This window comes from Geospiza fortis, unplaced genomic scaffold (assembly GCF_000277835.1).
Source record: "Geospiza fortis unplaced genomic scaffold, GeoFor_1.0 scaffold8, whole genome shotgun sequence".
Classification (NCBI taxonomy): Eukaryota; Metazoa; Chordata; class Aves; order Passeriformes; family Thraupidae; genus Geospiza; species Geospiza fortis.
The window spans coordinates 2,278,509-2,296,438 of record NW_005054414.1 but is presented as its reverse complement, the minus strand read 5'-3'; the positions used below and the strand labels follow the sequence as shown (position 1 = coordinate 2,296,438).

General features: G+C 41.3%; 1 protein-coding gene across 1 annotated transcript in view; it reads left to right on the top strand.

The window, feature by feature from the left end:
- ITPR2 (inositol 1,4,5-trisphosphate receptor type 2) overlaps positions 1–17,930 on the top strand; it is a 242,890-nt gene that overhangs the window by 56,924 nt on the left and 168,036 nt on the right. Inside the window, exons 10-17 of the mRNA XM_031061432.1 lie at positions 8,798–8,952; positions 10,340–10,439; positions 10,560–10,720; positions 12,891–13,032; positions 13,788–13,946; positions 14,815–14,987; positions 17,117–17,236; positions 17,338–17,523. Of these exons, the coding sequence (XP_030917292.1) occupies positions 8,798–8,952; positions 10,340–10,439; positions 10,560–10,720; positions 12,891–13,032; positions 13,788–13,946; positions 14,815–14,987; positions 17,117–17,236; positions 17,338–17,523 (1,196 nt within the window). The remainder of the gene's footprint in view (positions 1–8,797; positions 8,953–10,339; positions 10,440–10,559; positions 10,721–12,890; positions 13,033–13,787; positions 13,947–14,814; positions 14,988–17,116; positions 17,237–17,337; positions 17,524–17,930) is intronic.

Here is a 17,930-nt window from a genome sequence, read left to right as displayed (position 1 = left end):
TTGCCTGGTACAGCTTGAACAGTATTTTATCTAATTCTGACTAATGAGGCCAGACATGGAGATCATAGTGTGTGAAGGAAGTGGAGTTGGGGAAAGTCTCCTTGGGGGAGTCTTATTGTTACTAAGTCAACAAATATTCCCAAAAAGAATAATTCCTCCATCAAATTCATGAGATTGCCTTGGAAAAGCTGAGATCTTCTTCAAAAAAATTCAATTTAATTTCTTTCTGCTTGCCTTCCGGCTTTTGTTCTTTAAGAGGACACATTTTCAAGTTTTTCTCTGCACAGAGAAGAAATTTTTGATTTTTCATGACAAGAAACCCAAGATTCTTACATAATTACATGCCTTGAGGACTTCAATTTTAATAAAAATTAAGCCTTTCATAGGAGTTGGCTACATTGGTTTTCCATCTTCCCTGATATTTGGCATTAGTGGTGATATTGCAATAACAGCTAAGCTGTCTAGAGAAATGAGAATTCTCTCCTATGAAAGTACAGAAGTTCCACCAGTTGTTTCTCTTTTGTGCTGGAATGAAACTTGAGGCCTTTGAAGCTTAGGAATGGAAATCAAGATCAGTTCTAGAATTCCCCAGTGAGTAGGTGTTAGGCCCTTGTCACTAAGGAGCCAATCCTATTGTACCACACCATACTTATTTATGGTGTAAGTTTTCCCTCTGTAGCCATTCCAGTTCAAATAAATAGTTAAATATTCCCTGGACTGGATAATGACAAAGGCACAAATGTAATCTAAGCATGAATGTTAAAGGTGGCTTCACTACCAGTTTGACTTATTCCTCTTGGGTATTGGTTTCAGCTAAAGTCCCAGACCAGATAAATCACATTAGAGAAATACTTCCAATAAAAAAGTAATCAAAACTGATTGATGATTAAAGCTGATATTACTGTGGAAATTTTAATTTATGCAGTCAGCACTTTCCTATGAAAGATGTTTTATGGAAGAATTTCTAGCAGTTTTTGGTGACACCTCCATGTAAATCCAAGCCTACAGGCTCTATTAGTATGGTAAAAATCCTTTTGCATCATTCACCCCTTTATAATCTTGTTGGAAATGCCATGAGTCAGCAATGGCTATTTAAGCCTTCATTCTGCCCTGGAGCAACCCAGTATAGAAACTTCACATCCCTGTGCAGAAATTTCTTTTATGTTGCAATGATGCAGTGCATTGAATTGTCCCTCAAAAGTAAAAGAATCTTGTAATATTTGCAGATCTTGGAGGGTCAGCTATGTCAGTCTTGTGTCCAATAGCACATAAGCTGGAGCACACAGGCTTTCCTTGCTCTGGTTATCATCTAGTGTTTCCTCTGCCTAGTCTCTGCCTAACTGGCTCACAGCAAAGGCATCTTCTTTTCCATCCTTTGAAGCAATTAATTTTGAAATATTGCCCATGAAGTAAATCTGGAGTGGGGAGGTTGAAGTGGACCTACCCCAGCAAAATTTGAAGTCTGAGTAGCCGGGAAATGAGAGATGAATAAACGAATCCTTGTGGCTGAAGGGCTGAACCTGTAGCCTGTGCCCTTGAGGCCAAGAAGGCAAATGGTGTCCAAGGGTTCACTGAGAAGAGCATTGCCAGCAGCTCAGGGAGCGATCCTGCCCCTCTGCCCAGCCCTGGGAGGCACATCTGCAGTGCTGAGTCCAGTCCTGGGCTCCTCAGGACAGCAGGGACAGGGAGCTCCTGGATTGGGAGTGGAGGCTGCAGAGATGATTTAGGGCCTGGAGCATCTCTGGCAGGGAAAGGCTGAGGGAGCTGGGGCTGTCCAGCCTGGAGAGGAGCCCCAGCTGAGAGGGGCCTCAGCCCTGGGTGTCCCTGTGTGCAGGGAGGGTCAGAGCAGGGCCCAGGCTCTGCTCCAGGGGCCCAGCAATGGCACCAGAGGAAGGGGCAGGGACTGAGCCCAGGAGGTTCCACCTGGGCAGGAGGCAGAACTTCTGTCCCGGGCAGTGACTGAGCTCTGAACAGATTGTTCAGAGGGTGTGCGGAGTCTCCTCACTGGGGATATTCCAGACCGCTCTGGACACAATCCTGTGCCCTGTGCTCTGGGGTGGCCCTGCTGGAGCAGGGAGGTGGCACTGACCCACTGTGGCCCCTTCAGCCTGACCCATCCTGGGACTCTCTGTTCTCTGCTGGGCTGTTGGATGAAAGGGGAGCAGCTCCTTCTCTGTTTTCTGTGTTTTAAAGGCAGCACAGCCATCTGTGCATTCTGTGCCAGTCCTGAACCCCTCAGCATGTGCTGGGGCTGCCTGTGCCTGTTCATGGCCTGGTTTACAAGGCCTGATCCCAGTTGCTCAGGCAACTGAATTTTGGGAAGCAGCAATGGAGAATGGTTTTCCATGATGCAGCAGTGGGCACAGACACCAAGGTTCTCCCTAAGCACATCTTTTCTGCCTTGCCTTAAGTGACTCCAGAGTCACTTAAGGGTTGAAAGGGTTTTGGCTCTAGAGAGCATAAATCTTACTGGAAGTCACCGGGACTTCTGTTCCCAAGCATTAAAGGTATGTTTGGACTGAGGTTCATTGCTTGTTTATGAGCTGCTTCTTGACAATCCAGCCAAATTGTCTTGTGAAGCACTGCTTTTAATTCTGGTAAAATTTGGCCTTGCAATGAGTTACTAATATTCCCACATCTAAGTTCCAGAATACTTTTTTTTTAAGTGGGAAGACCTTTTTGAGATTTAAGGGTCTTATCAAAAGAGGGCTTCTTCATCTCTTAAAGTCTAGGAGATTGTAGTGTATCATGTATCAAAATGCAGTGCTCTGTGTTACAGCTCCCACTAAACTCAAAATTGGTGGTTTTTATGCTGCAAATTACTATGCTTGTTCTAAGGAGAGAAACGTACAGCACCAAGAAGAATGCTACAAACATCAGGGAAATGTCAGGAGCAACTGGGAACCTGGCATTTATTAGTGCCTTTGTGTTAAAGGCTGACTTTGGATGGGTACCTTATCTCCATTTGTCTGCATTTTCATGAGAGGGCTAATTCTAACCAGTTCCCATCTGTCTCTTATTGTTGAGATTTTTGTTAGGGTGGAGACTTGTATGTACTTACTTATCTTGTAAAGAAGCTGGGCAGTTCTACTGTGGGCTGCCAGACACAATTTGATGTATCTCCTTTGACTTCTGTTTATATATCTTTATGAATTCCCAACATTCTGCAATTCTAACTTTTCCTTCTTGCTGCCAACCCAGGAGATTTTTTTTTCCTGATAAAAACTGTAAATTATTTTGTTTTTATTAAAAAGTATTTTATTTTACCTTCCAGGAATGACCTATATTGAATTATATATTTTATATAGGTGACACTGTTTAAAAAGTAGAATAGACAATCTGAAAAACACTGAAAAGAAAAGAGAAAAGAAAAATAGTCAGCTTAAAAATGGCAGCTTATATAAAGCCAGAAGTCAGACCACTGGGGAGGCTGGGGGAGAAGGGGAGACACGGATGCTGGCACATTATTAATATTCTGCTGTTGCACACGGGTCTGAATCAGCTCTGGAAATGCATACATTGTTTCTTACAGAATGTCTCTGGCTCCTAACAACAGGATTGCAACGTGATGTCTCTGCTAAAAACGAGATGACTCACAAATGAGTCAACAGTGAAGGTGTTACAGGAGGCTAACTGCTGTGCTGTCTGCCAGGGCTCCTAGTAGGCAGGAGCAAGGCTGGCCATTCATTTACTCCATTTTCTTCTCATAAAGAATTTTAAAAATAATCTAACCTATGAAGTTCTGCTCACGTTACTGCTCTGTGAAAATGCTGGTTTTGTAAGAGCCTCCTAAACTGGGTTAACGTATTGAGATACCACATTGCTCTGGATTTAACAGGCATTTTCAGAACTCTAGCTGCTATTAAATTTAATTTCTGCTGAAATCTGTAGTGCAGCTTAATGTATTCATTCAGGAGCAGGGCATTATTCTTGTCTGTCTCTATGCCACAAGAGGTGTCTTCACCGATTGGAATTGTAGATTGGGTTTCTAAAAGAAAAGGTATTTTAGGTCTGTCGTGTTTTTGGATTGCTTTTTGCAGTTGAAATGAAGGCCCTTTGGTAAGCAAAACTCCATGTAGATCTCTTGAATTTTAGGTATGATGCCCAGTTGACTTAAATAAGGAAGTTTTGGGATAGTAGCAATTAGTAGCAAATTCTGTTAAGAGTTGTGAAAAGGGTTATCTGCTGAGCTGTAAGTCTCAAGGAGGACAAATCTCATTGGACCTGATTATTTTGTCACTGATTCCAGCATGGGATTTATCTCTCCTTACATTTGCCTTCCACATGGCAAGCAGTATGTTTGTGCTTTTTTTCTCTTTAAGCTTCTTTTTAAGTCATGGTGCAGTGTAAATCAGTGGTGGTAGCCCAGGAGTTAAAGACTTTGCTGTGGATCTGGGTCAGTATTTCCCCTTCTCACCAAAATGGTGTTTTTTCTCACTACCCAGGACTCTTTTTTTGAATGTTCAGCCTTTGCTTTCCTAAGTGGGTCCCACCCTGGCTGTGTCATGGGGGTTTATTCAGTTCCCCTTCCTGGATGTGATTGTTGAGCTTTGCTGCTGCAGAATAAGGATGGGGGCTCACAGTTCTCTGTGCCAGTGCACACTGAGGTTTTCTCAGGCTGAAGGAGCTGACTCTGCTCTTTGTACCTCTGATACTTAACGCTGGGTTGTTTGGAAGGGGTGGGTCCAACTCCTGCCGGGGAGAAGCAGAACTCAATGTGTGATCTCCTTGATCCTTGTGAGTGATTTAACTAGTGCACAAGAATGAAATGATTGCACCTTCCTTGCCTTGGGTATGTGTCTGATGTGACTTGTGACAGCCTGTTGCTAGTTTGTGTGATGGTGTTCACAGGGGTCTTAGGTTGAGAGAAGAGATGAGGATCTGACTCCATGTTTCAGAAGGCTTGATTTATTATTTTATGATATATATTACATTAAAACTATACTAAAAGAATAGAAGAAAAGATTTCTTCAGAAGGCTGGCTAAGAATAGAATAGGAAAGAATGATAACAAAGGTTTGTGGCTCGGACTGTCTGTCCGAGCCAACTGGGCTGTGATTGGCCATTAATTAGAAACAACCAACATGGGCCAATCAAAGATCCACCTGTTGCATTCCACAGCAGCAGATAACTATTGTTTACATTTTGTTCTTGAGGCCTCTCAGCTGCTCAGGAGGAAAAATCGTAAGGAAAGGATTTTTCATAAAAGATGTCTGCGACATGTGTGTTGTTGTTTGGGACAATCAAAACTATATACATTTTCCTTCCAGGAATGTACTATTTGGTAAGATTGTTTTACCCACAGTTCTCTATACTCCTGGCATGTAATTCACCTGGTTTTGTTTGTTTTTTATTAAGTCCTGGAAGTGCTTTCCTTGGCTGTCACTGACCACATTGCCAACGTCTCTGAAACTGTTCCATTGGCTTTCTCTTCACACTGCTTTAAGTTGAATTTTCTTCTCTCTGCATTTGAGTTCCTTTGCAGTTCTTTTCTTCTTTTCTCTTAATTGAATCCAGTTTTGCTGGCTGCATCTGCTCATATGCCAGTTTCTACATGAGCAAATGTCATCTTGTTTTCATCTGCTTAGGAATGCAATGCTTCTCCTAAGCTATTGTCTAATTAATTTGAACTAGCCTAGTACTTTCACTTCTTTCCACATCCTCACATGGACTCACCTGCTGATTCAATAATGGCTGGGTTAAGTGCAGATTCTGACAGCTGCTTACTAAATTTAATTTATCATGAGAGGCTTTCTGTATTCAAGTGTCTGTGCATTCTCTCTCTCCCACACAGGCAAGTGCACGTGCACTGGGACATAAAATGAGGCACAAATACACATCCATGTTTGGTCCTATGTAATGACAGCATTGCTGTCTCTCGTGTGCCCCTTGTATAAAACTTCTTTCCAGAGCTGTCAGGTTGGGGGTCACTTCTTGTTAGATTTTTTTTTCCACAAGTAGTGCTTAACTCCTATAACCCAGGTTAAGTTGTGAGATTCAGATTCTAAAATAATGCTGTAAGGAGAGTTCTGAGGTTTGTGGGGGAGTTCAGCCTGGAACTGCTGTACAGCTCTTGTGCAGGTCTGATTTTGCTCAGCTAATCTCAGCATTGCAGTTAGCTGTGTTGCAGGCACTGTCTTGCCCTCTGTTGAGGTGGAATTTCTTTTTAGGCTAAAAACCAGATCTTGTACCTATGTCTGCCAACTGCTAAGCCTGGTTGGTGGCATTTAGGGCTGGTGAACTCATTGCTTAACTGGATCTATACAACTTCTGGGATCATCAGGGAATGAGCAGGGTTAGCCCCAAACTGCTGGGGGAACTTGTCCACAGAGCTTAATGGTTGTGAACTCCTAAAGCATAGGAGACCTGCCTTTGACTCTGCCTCCTGCCAGCTCACCCACTTTACACTGGTCATGGTGTTCTGTGGTGAGGAATATCCCTTTGCCCAGTCTGGGTCAGGTGTCCTGTCCATGTTGCCTCCCAGTATGGTTTCATATTTTGGTCTGTATTTTACTCAGAGCCCCAGGATAAAAAGAAAACCATACAATTATGAAGTGTCCTGCCTTTTTGTATACCAGTCATTTCAGTTTGGAAATTATAGTGAAATGGGTAGTTTCTGGGAAACCCTAATTAGATTTCAATGTAAGTTGTGGAAAATATAAAAAAGTTTGGATGCTGTTCTAAACTATCCCACACTACTCACTCCTTTACAGACCTCTTGAATTTTAAACTGGATTTCTAGTTTTCTGTTTTGTTGTGAAGTGTAGGAAGTAGTTTTTCATTTAATATTAGACTCTGACTCACACCTGTTAAGCTCTCAGAAGGATTTTTTTATTGTTTCTATGCCTTTTCAGTTTGTGTCTCATCACAAGTACATAGAACAAAATATGTATGAAAATCACAAAAGCAATTTGCTATTTTCTCAATGCTTGCATATAGGTTAATTTTTTTGTGCATTTTTCAGTAGTATTTTTGGGCATAAGATACAAGAGGATGTGGGAACTGTCAGATGAGTTTACTCTTGTGCAAGTCACGGGAGATGGTTGCTCTTTTAGCAAGCCTTCCTCTCAAACACTTGTGGCAGTACCCTAATGACTAGAGGAGCCTAGGAAAAATGTCTTTCTGTATTTTTTTTCTGCTCTCTCCATCCTTGATAGAAGTCATGGGATCGAAAGCTGGCATTTTGTAAGCTTGATAATGAAATAATTGATGTTTTGGAAGGATTCAAAAAGTGCCTTGAAATATGTTGATAACTAACCCTTTTTTCCATAATTTCACCCATCCTTGATTTTGTTGTTTAATTTCAGTTGGCAATATGGATAATCAAAGCTTTGCCCTTGATTGTCCCTTACAGTTTGGTTTTAATCAAGCCACTAATGCAAACCAAGTAGAGCCTGGCCTTTTACGTTGTACAGCTCTTCCTTAGTGGTGTATTGTAAATCATTATAATGGCATTTCATGCTTCCAGGGTTGGATTTTTTCTCTTTTGGCTTTCCTCATTCCTCTTCTCCTCTCCCTCTGTGATGCATTTTGTGTACATGAATGGCCCTGGGCTGCCAGTCTCTTAATTGGTTATCAGTCTTTTGTAAGATACGTAACTCTGCACCCCAGAGGAGCAGCTTTTACTCACACCAGTAATTCTCTTGGTTGCTGTGCGGATATGGGCACAGACTCTGAATGACTCCATCAAGCCAAGAAATGTTCTCAGGGAAGGTGGCATTTGGAGTCTGTAGGCAAAGCTGTGGAGGTGACTAAAGATATGAGGATGGTGCTGTGGGGTTGCAAAATTCCCTTGGGCTCTCAGCAGGTCGTGGGAGGCAGATCCCACTGTAGCTCAAGGCCTTGGTTGAGTAACTCTGTCCCTCGAAGGGAACAACCCTTGCCCTTGCAGAGGGTAAAATCAGACCTGTGTTGGACCCAGCCTCGGTGTGTTATCAGCCTGTGCTGAGATTTGTAATACAATCCGGCTGGGGCTTTGCCTGCCCTCTTTGCAGTCTGGTCCGGATGGAGCAGATGTTCTGCCTCCTGCTCTTTGGAGAGTGTCCGCAGGATAAGAGTAAAGGGCCTCAAGCTGCTCCAGGGGAGGTTCGGGTTGGGCATCAGGAATAATTTCTTCTTGGAAAGGTCTGACAAGCATTGGAAGGGGTTGCCCAGGGAGGTGATGGAGTCCCCATCCCTAGAGGTATTCAGGAAACAACTGGACATCCCTCGAGTTTAGTTGACAAGGTGGTGAGTTTAGTGACAAGGTGGTCAAAGGGTGGACTTGATGATCTTAGAGATCTTTTCCAACCTAAATGATTCTGTGATTCTCTGTAAGCTGATTCTGCAATCTGAGAGGAAAAAGCCATCAAACTTACATAAAACAACAATAGATTGAAACATGCTTACTTTTTAAATCCCCTCCTTGTCTAAAATAAAAATCTACTTGTCAAAATAAAAATCTAATTTTCATTCATTCTCTTCTTTCAAACGTGGCCCTTTCCAAATCAGCACTGCGTAGTTGCATCAGGTGGGAATGAGGGGTCTGCAACTACACTGCAGGTTTTTGAGGTTGTAGGTGTCAAATAAAGCATATCCAGTGCTGCAATGCCTCTATAGCTTGTGGCCTGCTGTTGTTCTAATGACTGCCTGAGACCCCATGAAGCAAAGTGCATCCTTTGTGTTACTCCTAAGCCAGTCGTGGTAGATTCTTGCTCAAAAGTAAAAAAAAAAAATTCAGATGTATTACTTGTCTGCAAGGTAATTGAAGAATTTCTAATGGGCCCTGATGTAAGCAAATAACCCTTGTGCCTAATCAGCAGAGAGAAGGCGACCTTCCTGCTTCAAAGAAGAAACGCCAGGCAGGGGAGAAGATTATGTATACTTTGGTCTCTGTGCCACATGGAAATGACATCGCATCTCTCTTTGAACTGGATGCCACCACACTTCAGAGAGCTGATTGCCTGGTTCCAAGGTAAAATAAAAAAAAAAGGAAATTAAAAAAGGGCAGAAAATAGTTCTGTATTGACAGGGTTTCTTCCTGGCATTATGCTGGTGAGTAAAGCAGAAAAAAAGCAAACATGAGCAAGTATTATCCTTCTGTTAAAATTTGAGGAGTGTTCATGGATAAATAAGGTATGTATAAAACATGATACTGCTGCTGTGACTGGGTAAAATAATTACAAGGATAAAACAAGTGACACTTAGAGAGAGTCTGTGAAGAGAAAAATAATGGTCTAAATATTGCACAGATCTGTGTGAGGATAGAATTGAGCTCTGTGCACTGTTTGAAAAAAAAAAAAAGGTACTTTTAATAGATTTAACTGAATTGTTCCCAACAAAATAATGTGTGGGGTGAGCTGGGCTTCTGTTTCCCTGACAGATCATGATGCCACTGAGCACATTTGTTATTCAAATGTATTCAGCAAGTGGCTTCTGGGTTTTAATTGTCAATATTTGAAATTTTAGCTGTGTAACATAGCTGAGATTGGTTAGATAAGTCACATGGTGTTGGTTGTGACTGAATGGGTTTGCAGACACTTGGGGCTGGTTGTTATGAGGGTGGATTTTAAAGCTGGGTACCCACAAATACTGATGTATGTGACTTTGAAGTTTGTTTGCTATGCTAAGTTCTGCCAGATAATTTGCTTACTTGAATACTCAAAAGCCCATCAGTGTGAAAGGGAGAGCGTGAATGGAGACCACAGTGAATATATTTCAAAAGTAAAATTCAGAGTTAAAATTGTAATTGATTTCTCAGCTCTGCTTTTTGATAATACCACAGATTATCATATGGAAAGAATTTAGAAGGATCTCATAGCTGCTCTTTGTTCACTTGATTTTCAGTTGAGAACTGGTACTGTAAATGCTTGCTCTGGAACAAGGGTTTGCAGATCATAATGATGAAGCTGTGAAACCACGGTCAGCTTTACTTTCTGGCTTTTGTGCTGTGACAGCTTAAAAGCATTTGTTATTCTGCAGGCAAAAAAATAATAAAAGAATTGGGTTTATTCATGAAATGTATTTCTGCTCAGATGGGATTTTATAACATCTTCCTTTTAGTTTTTTTCCTTTAAAGAATATTTTACTCCTAGACTTACATAAATACTTAAACCCAGCATTCTGCATAATGCCAAGATGATGGCTGTTCTTGTTGCAGCTCTGCTCTGGGCGAGAAAGAAGGAGTCAAGGGAGAGGGTACTGCAGTGTCTTTTAGGTACACCTCCCCTTTTTATTGCAGTGGCTGGCGTGGCTCCTGCTCTCCAGCCTCATGCCACAGGCAGGTGTTGCAGGGCATCCCACTTGCCCACGTGGGCTCAGGACTGGTCCATCTCAGGTGCTGTTTGCTCTGTCCCCTTTAGGAACTCCTACGTCCGACTGAGGCACTTGTGCACCAACACTTGGGTCACCAGCACCAGCATCCCAATAGACACTGAGGAAGAGAGGCCTGTGATGTTAAAGGTAAACAAAATCCCAAACTCATTCCTGAAGCTGGCTCACTTCTAACCTATGAAATGTGCATAATAATTAGGTTAAAGGTAAGAGGATTTCTCACCCACTTTAAACCAAAAATTATTGCAGATTGGGACGTGCCAAACCAAAGAGGACAAGGAAGCTTTTGCCATTGTATCGGTTCCTCTGTCCGAGGTCAGAGACTTGGACTTCGCCAATGATGCCAACAAGGTTTTAGCATCAACTGTTAAAAAGCTGGAGAATGGAACAATAACCCAGAATGAAAGGAGGTCAGTGAGTTTTATTTTTTCCCCTGCTAAATTGGTGTTTGGTTACTCATGATAACACAGTCATAGGTAGGTGATATCCACATGGACAGAGGCAACTGGGAGAGGACACTTCAGTTCTGAGAGTGCCAGCCTGGAGCTAGATGCTACCTCTGTTGGAGCATCCTTGCTGTTCCTCAGGCTAGTCTGTGTATCTCCTATGTAAAAGAGGGGTAAACAGCACTTCCACCAGCTCACTGGCCACATAAATAAATGGGTAGCTCCCTGGGCAAATGTCTTTGTCTGGATTTCTTTTGATAATCTGCTTCTGAGCTGTAATGTGAGGGTGCATTACATCTAATTCTCATGTACATGAAAGCAGCACTGCAGAGCTCTGGACTTGTGTGAAGTTCACCACACTGCAAATCTGCAAAAGCCTTGGTAGGGGGTCTCAGTGTGACTGAGAAGCTGCTCCATTTGCTTTCTCATCCCTATTTTCCCCTGTTCTCTTTTTCTATTTCACATCAATTTGGTGTTTACCCCTTGTGTTCATCCTCATTTTTCCTGTGGCACTATTGGAATGTCTGCTCCTCACACCGTCCCCTGAATCAAGGGATTTTGTAGTGCATTTGTTGTACATTGTAGCCAGATATATTCCTCTGCCAGTGATGTAGTTCACTATTTGTCTTCAGCTGCCTGTGGTTAAACTGAGTATAAGACAGCATCTCTGACAGTGTGAATTCATAACTGTAATACATCATATACAGCTATTTTTTTTTTCTGAAATGTTGATTTTTGGTGATGAAACTGAATTTTTGCTGTCAGTTTCCAGTAGAAATTAGACCAGATGATTTAATGTCCTAACATGCAGATTTTTAATGCCTGGGTGTTGGGACTCAGCCTTGAAAAGCTGTGGGGGCCATTTCATGATTGAGTTGACTCAGAGAGGGATACGACAGTGTCCAGGTGGGACATCTCTATATGAACCTGTCACTGTCAGTATTGTCAGGTCTTGATGTTGACAGATTGGTACAACAAACATGTAAAACAATACAGAGCTGTTTCACAACAGTGCCATTATTTGTTAGTTCTTGTGATTTCCTTTGGAAAAACCCCCAAACCATCTTTTTCCTGTCTTTTCACCTTCTAGCATAGAGAAATAGGAGTCCCAACAGTTTATTCCTTATTGCTTCATCCTACAGCTGCCTTTTCTACTTTATTTTGTGAGGGTGACACACCCCTTCACTCAGAGAGTTTAGGTGAGCAGCCCAGCTCACTTGTGGATAATGGGAACTTTGTGTCTGGCTCCCACAGGTGACTGAAAATCTCTTGGGAATTTTCCTGCCTCTTTCATAGCTGGCAGATTTGTTAGATATAGACTAACAAATAACATTGACCAAACTGAGATGATGCTGAGTTTTTCATGTAAAAGATTGCTGGTGCTGTGAAGGGATATTCTTTGAAATCTGTGGACATCTATGTTTCTCACTGCATGTCTGGCAAGGTGTTAGTAACAAGGAGGCAGCAATGACTTTGTTTTCTTTTTTTTTTCCATTTAAATTCTGTCTTTTTGCATTTTCTGAAGGTGGGAGAGAAGGAATTACTACTGCCTCTGTTGTTTTTAGCACCTGCTTCTGACAAATCTTTTGTTTAGCGAAGAGTGAAACAAATTCAGTTTCTTGGGTCAGTATAGATAGGAAAACAGTTATATATGAATATATTTATGAAAAAATGTATATATGAAAGAGTTTCATGGGTCAGTAGGGAAATTAGCTAGTGGCAGAATGTTTTTTATTCCTCTGGTGAGTCCATTATCTTGTTTCATGGACCCATGATAAAGCATAAAAATCCTTGCTAGGCTGTGTAAGTTTCTTTTTACTGCTCCCTGGGCCTTGAGGCCACCAGGTATAGATTTTGGGTCTCTGAATACTGTGTATCAATCCAGCAGCCTGTATTTTTCTCTTGTTTTCCCTCTGGTTGTTGTTTAATGCCTTGGTAAACAGCCCTGTGATTGATTTAAGCTTCTGCTGAAACAAGGCTTGGAATCCTTAATGTACATGTCAAACTTAACTTTACAGTGGTGGAAGTTCCATTGTGCCAGGTAAAGCTTAGCATAAATGTGATTTTCATTCTTAATGAATCCTAGCAAGTGTTGAGTAACTGTTTATAGTAATGATTTGTCTATTCATTCTAGGTTTGTAACCAAGCTACTGGAAGATCTCATTTTCTTTGTTGCTGATGTGCCCAATAATGGGCAAGAAGTTTTGGATGTGATCGTTACCAAGCCAAACCGGGAACGACAGAAATTAATGAGGGAGCAAAATATATTGGCTCAGGTATGTCCTACTGTGCTAATAACTTAACTGTATTTGCAAACAGATTGCAGGAGAGAGTGGTGGGAGAAAAAGTTATTTTTGGGTAAGTTGGCTTATGCCAGGTCGGGTTTGTGTCTTGTTGGATTGGGTAGAAATGGCACTACTTGGTCAAAGCTCATCTCTTGGTCCCTAAATCAGAGTCAAGCACAAGGGGCTGTAGGGGGCTCTTAATTTCATGTGATTCTGATAAGATTTAAGATCATGTTTGAGAGCAAATTCTTCACAAAATTTGAAACAAACATGGAACATGGTCCCAATCCTTCAAGTGCTCCCCACATAGTGCCCTTGTGGAACTCTGACTTTGTTTGCATGAGGGCAAACTTGCAAGTAAATATAATTAATGTTCTTTTTGAGAAGCCAACTGAAAGAAATTTATAAAAAGGGAAAAAGGATGAGACTGGACAGAAGCCAGTGTTGTCCTCCTTTTTCGTCATTAAATTATCCAAAGTTAAGACATGTAACTAAAAGTGTTTAAATTTGGGGATAGTAAAGAAAAATCAATATCAGTCAAGTTGGTGGGAAATGTAAAGCTAACCCCAAATGCATAAGGCTGTGATGTCTCAGATTGTGTCCCCTCTTGTATTTAGTCAAGGCTGTTGTGCTGATCCTGTCAGAGGACATTTCCATTATCTTTGATTTCTGCTGAACTTCCATTATGCCAGTTCAGCAGAAATCTGGGTCTGGTTTTCACTTTTAGTGATTTTGATTTTGAACAGATATTTGGCATCCTCAAAGCTCCTTTTAAGGACAAAGGTGAAGGATCAATGCTGAGACTTGAAGACCTGGGTGACCAGAGATATGCTCCCTACAAATACATGTTAAGATTATGTTACAGGGTTCTAAGACACTCCCAACAGGACTACAGGAAGAACCAGGTCAGTGGTATTAAAGATAATTTTCCTCCTGATTTCTATAATTATATGTCCTGGGTTTGACATGGTGCTCTGCACTTACAAGTGGGATTCTGTGTAATGGGGAAAGGCCTTTTTTTGTGTGTGTATAGCTTACTAGTATGTGAATTGAAAGTTCAACAATGAATATCACAAGTTCACTTTGTACTTTTGCAGACTGAGACTGGGGCTCACTGCTTCATTCATGAGCTTTCTGTTATTAAAAATATGTTCTTGGAGCCTGGATTGCAAAGTGGGAAATCTGCAAAGCTGTCTGTTTCTGGTTCTCTTGCTTAAATATTTGTAGAGGGATGGCAGTGAGTCAGAGCAGAGGTTGTTATATCAGGTAGCCTGATTTCCCGCTGCTGGAGACTCCCTGTGAGCAAGAGGTATTTCAGAACATGGACTAAAGGAACTGGAGATAAAAGCCTGAACTGCTGTGTGGCTTCTTTGTTTTCTTTCCAGTGTTTTACAGAAATATTTCTGTCCTGAAGGGAGAGAAAAGGAGGAGGGAAGACTCAGGAAAAAAGCTTCTTAAACACTATAAAAACCTTTCAGTTTTCCCTTTTTTTTTAAAAAAAAAAAGAGGTTGCCATTTCTTGAATTTTATATGTATTTTCATGGATTCATTCCTTTGGTTTATGAAAGAATAATAAGAGTTAGTCATCCCTAATATGGAATCTTTTTCTCAGGGTACATATTTAAGGTATTTGGAAGTTCTTTTGTTCAGGCCAGTTCAGAGAGGAAAGTTTTGAGTGTTATTTTGATTGCTAACTAACTTGGATACCTCTGGTTCTAAAACAGAAAGCATGGCTGCTCAGCAGGTCATCATGGGAATTCTTCCTTTTTTCAGGAGTATATTGCTAAGAACTTCTGCATCATGCAGTCCCAGATTGGTTATGATATTCTGGCAGAAGACACCATCACAGCTTTGTTGCACAACAACAGAAAACTGCTAGAGAAACACATCACGGCTAAAGAAATAGAGACGTTTGTGAATTTACTCAGGAGAAATCGAGAGCCAAGGTTTGAAGTGGTCCATGTAGCATTTGTGCAGTAGCTGTGAATTGCATACTATTCATTGCTTTGATGTCTCTTTCTCCCTGCTTTGACCTGGCAAATAAAAACCCCACTTGTACAGAAAATATTAGAACTACCTGTAATTCTTGGAATTTAACCATATCCACATTTGAAAACTAGAGGTTACTCAAAAGAGGGCTTATACTTTACAGGACAACCTTGAAAATTTGGTCTCAGTTCTGACTGGGGCAAAGAGAAATTAAGAAAAAGTCTAATTTCTCCCAGCTCTGCAGTTCCTCTGTGAAACTGCCACTTTTGTTGGTTCCCCTGCTAATAATCCTAGTGTAAATTATATACACATGTCAATTTTTCTAAGCTTTTATTAATATCAGTTTTCCTGCAGGTTCTGATTCCAGGTCAGACCTGAAAAGGGCCTAGGACAATGAAGATTCCATAAACTTGTGTCCTAGACCGGATTTTATTCCAAATTAAAATTTCTGGCCTTGAACTTCACTCAGCTGATTTTTTTTTTAATAAGCTTCAGGTCAGAATATAAAAGAATTGGATTTCTTTATTTTTAAATGGAAAAATCTCTTTATGATTGGATTTTTAGTTATAAAATGAGCAAAGTAATACAAGTATAAGAAATGAATGTACTGAAGGCCAAATATTGTCCTCTGTAATTGTGAATACCATTTTCCAGGTAGCCTTTAAGGATATTGCTCAAGGCCTTGGTGCTTCACTGCCTCAATTATTTTCTATATGCCTCTTTGGCCTCACTCTGTAATCTCATTGCCTCTCCCCTGCTCAGCTGTGTTTGGTTTGGTCAAAATGAAGAGGAAATCACAGGATCAGCTCTGTCTCTGAAGGGTCTGTGTTTATTGAAAATCTCACATTGCATTTTCTTGTGATGGAGGATGTAATGGAATTTCTGCCAGAACCACATCATGCAACTGCTGTATATCCACTCTGAGGAGTTCAGGAGCAATAAATGTTTCAAAATTGCCCCTTTTCAGAATGGTGTAATCTGAACAGTAAAGACTTGATCTTGATACTGATTTTTATGGAGAGTCTTGTAGATTTTTGCAGCACTGTTGGGGTGAGTGAGAATTGTGGCATTCTGCTCTAAAACACATGAGCTACAAAATAAAAAACCTTCCTGAGTTTTAGCCCCAACCAGGTGACTTCCCCAGAATTCCATGTAATTATGTGCTGTTTGCTTAATTTTATCTTTGTGATTGCTATGCACTTTTAATTACTAGTTGCCACAAAGCTTCATTTCAGTTATGTGGGTGGATTTTTTCCTAAGTCTGCCCTAAAAATGCCGTCTGTACTCACCCAGTACAGTTCCCAGACTTGAGTGGGGACTGTGGTCTGTGCTTAGAGGTTCAAACTGTTGGATCCTTGGATGGCTGATAGGAGATGGTCAGAGTTTGTACCTAGATTTCTAAGGAAGTGGAATACATGATCTGTGTGTGCCTGTTCACATCTGCTCCCCTACCAGCTCTTGAAGACCTTGCTCAGTTTTAGCCACATTTGCTAGAGGAGTGGTGGGTTCAGAGATACTTAATTCCTATAATGGAAAGTGGAAACTACATAGAAGGAAGAGGCTCTTTTTATACTGCAGTGTGTCAAAGGCTGAAAAATGGATTACTGTTACTGCACACAGAGAAATCCCTGAAAAGAGACAAACCCACGTACCTAATGAATGTCCCAGCTGTGAGGAAAGCCTCAGCCTGAGCCTTGTTAAACATCAGAAGACCTAAATTTGAGAGACAAATTAATAGGAAGATGATTTCCCTGCAAAGCTTTGTTCTTTCTGCTTTACATGGAATGACCTCTTTGAATGCAAAGTCCTATCTGCAGGTCCTGACAGATCTGCACTCTTCTCTGGTTGCCCAGCATTCCCTGGCAGTGTTCAAGGCCAGGTTGGATGGGGCTTGGAGTAACCTGATCTAGTGGAAGGTGTTGTGAGCTGCAAGAGTATGAACTGGCAAAGATAATATGTTGATAAATATCATGATACAGAGTCCCTGTAGTCTACCCATCCTCTAGTGCTGTGTGGTAGATTTCTACTGCAGTTCTCCAGTAGTAGTTTAAGTCTCATATTCTGCTGCATCTGTGGTTTTCTGCAGATTCTTGGATTATCTGTCAGACCTGTGTGTATCTAACACCACAGCAATACCAGTAACTCAGGAACTCATCTGCAAGTTTATGCTGAGCCCAGGGAATGCTGACATTCTCATCCAGACCAAGTGAGTATCTGTAATCGGAACATGCCACCTTTTTGTTGTCTGCTCTCTTAAATTCTCAGCACTTTGCTTGTGGCTCCATTGTGAGTGGTTTGTGTTTGCAGGCTGGTTTCAACCCAAATGGACAATCCCCTGGAATGCCCAGTCATCTCAGATGACATTGATGAAGAGGAAGTGTGGCTTTACTGGATCGACAGCAACAAGGAGCCTCATGGCAAAGCCATCAGGCATCTGGCTCAGGAGGCAAAGGAGGGCACAAAAGCTGATTTAGAAGTTCTTACCTACTACAGGTAAAATTGCTTGTTCAAAGGGAAGAAAATATAAACTCTCTGAAGACACCCAGTGCTGTTCCTATCCAGTTCATTTGGCAATATCAAAAAAGGAAACCAGAATTGTGAAAGAAAAAAAACATTAAATCAGTTCCATGCCAGAAACTGAGACTAAGAGTTCATTTCAAGTTTTTCTTGTGGGAGTTATCGCAGTCTCTGCTGCCTATTCCAGGCCAATCTTGGGTTTCCTTTGCTCATCACATCTCTTTGTGTGTCTTTTATTTTGCCTCTAACCTTTTATTTATTGAGCTTTTAGGTTGTGCTGCCCTGGAAGCAAGGCATGATCTGAGAAGCGAGTGTCCTGAGTGTCTGGAGGATTAGAGAAGAAATGGGATCGTGGAATAATGTTTTACAAAATTGAAGCAACA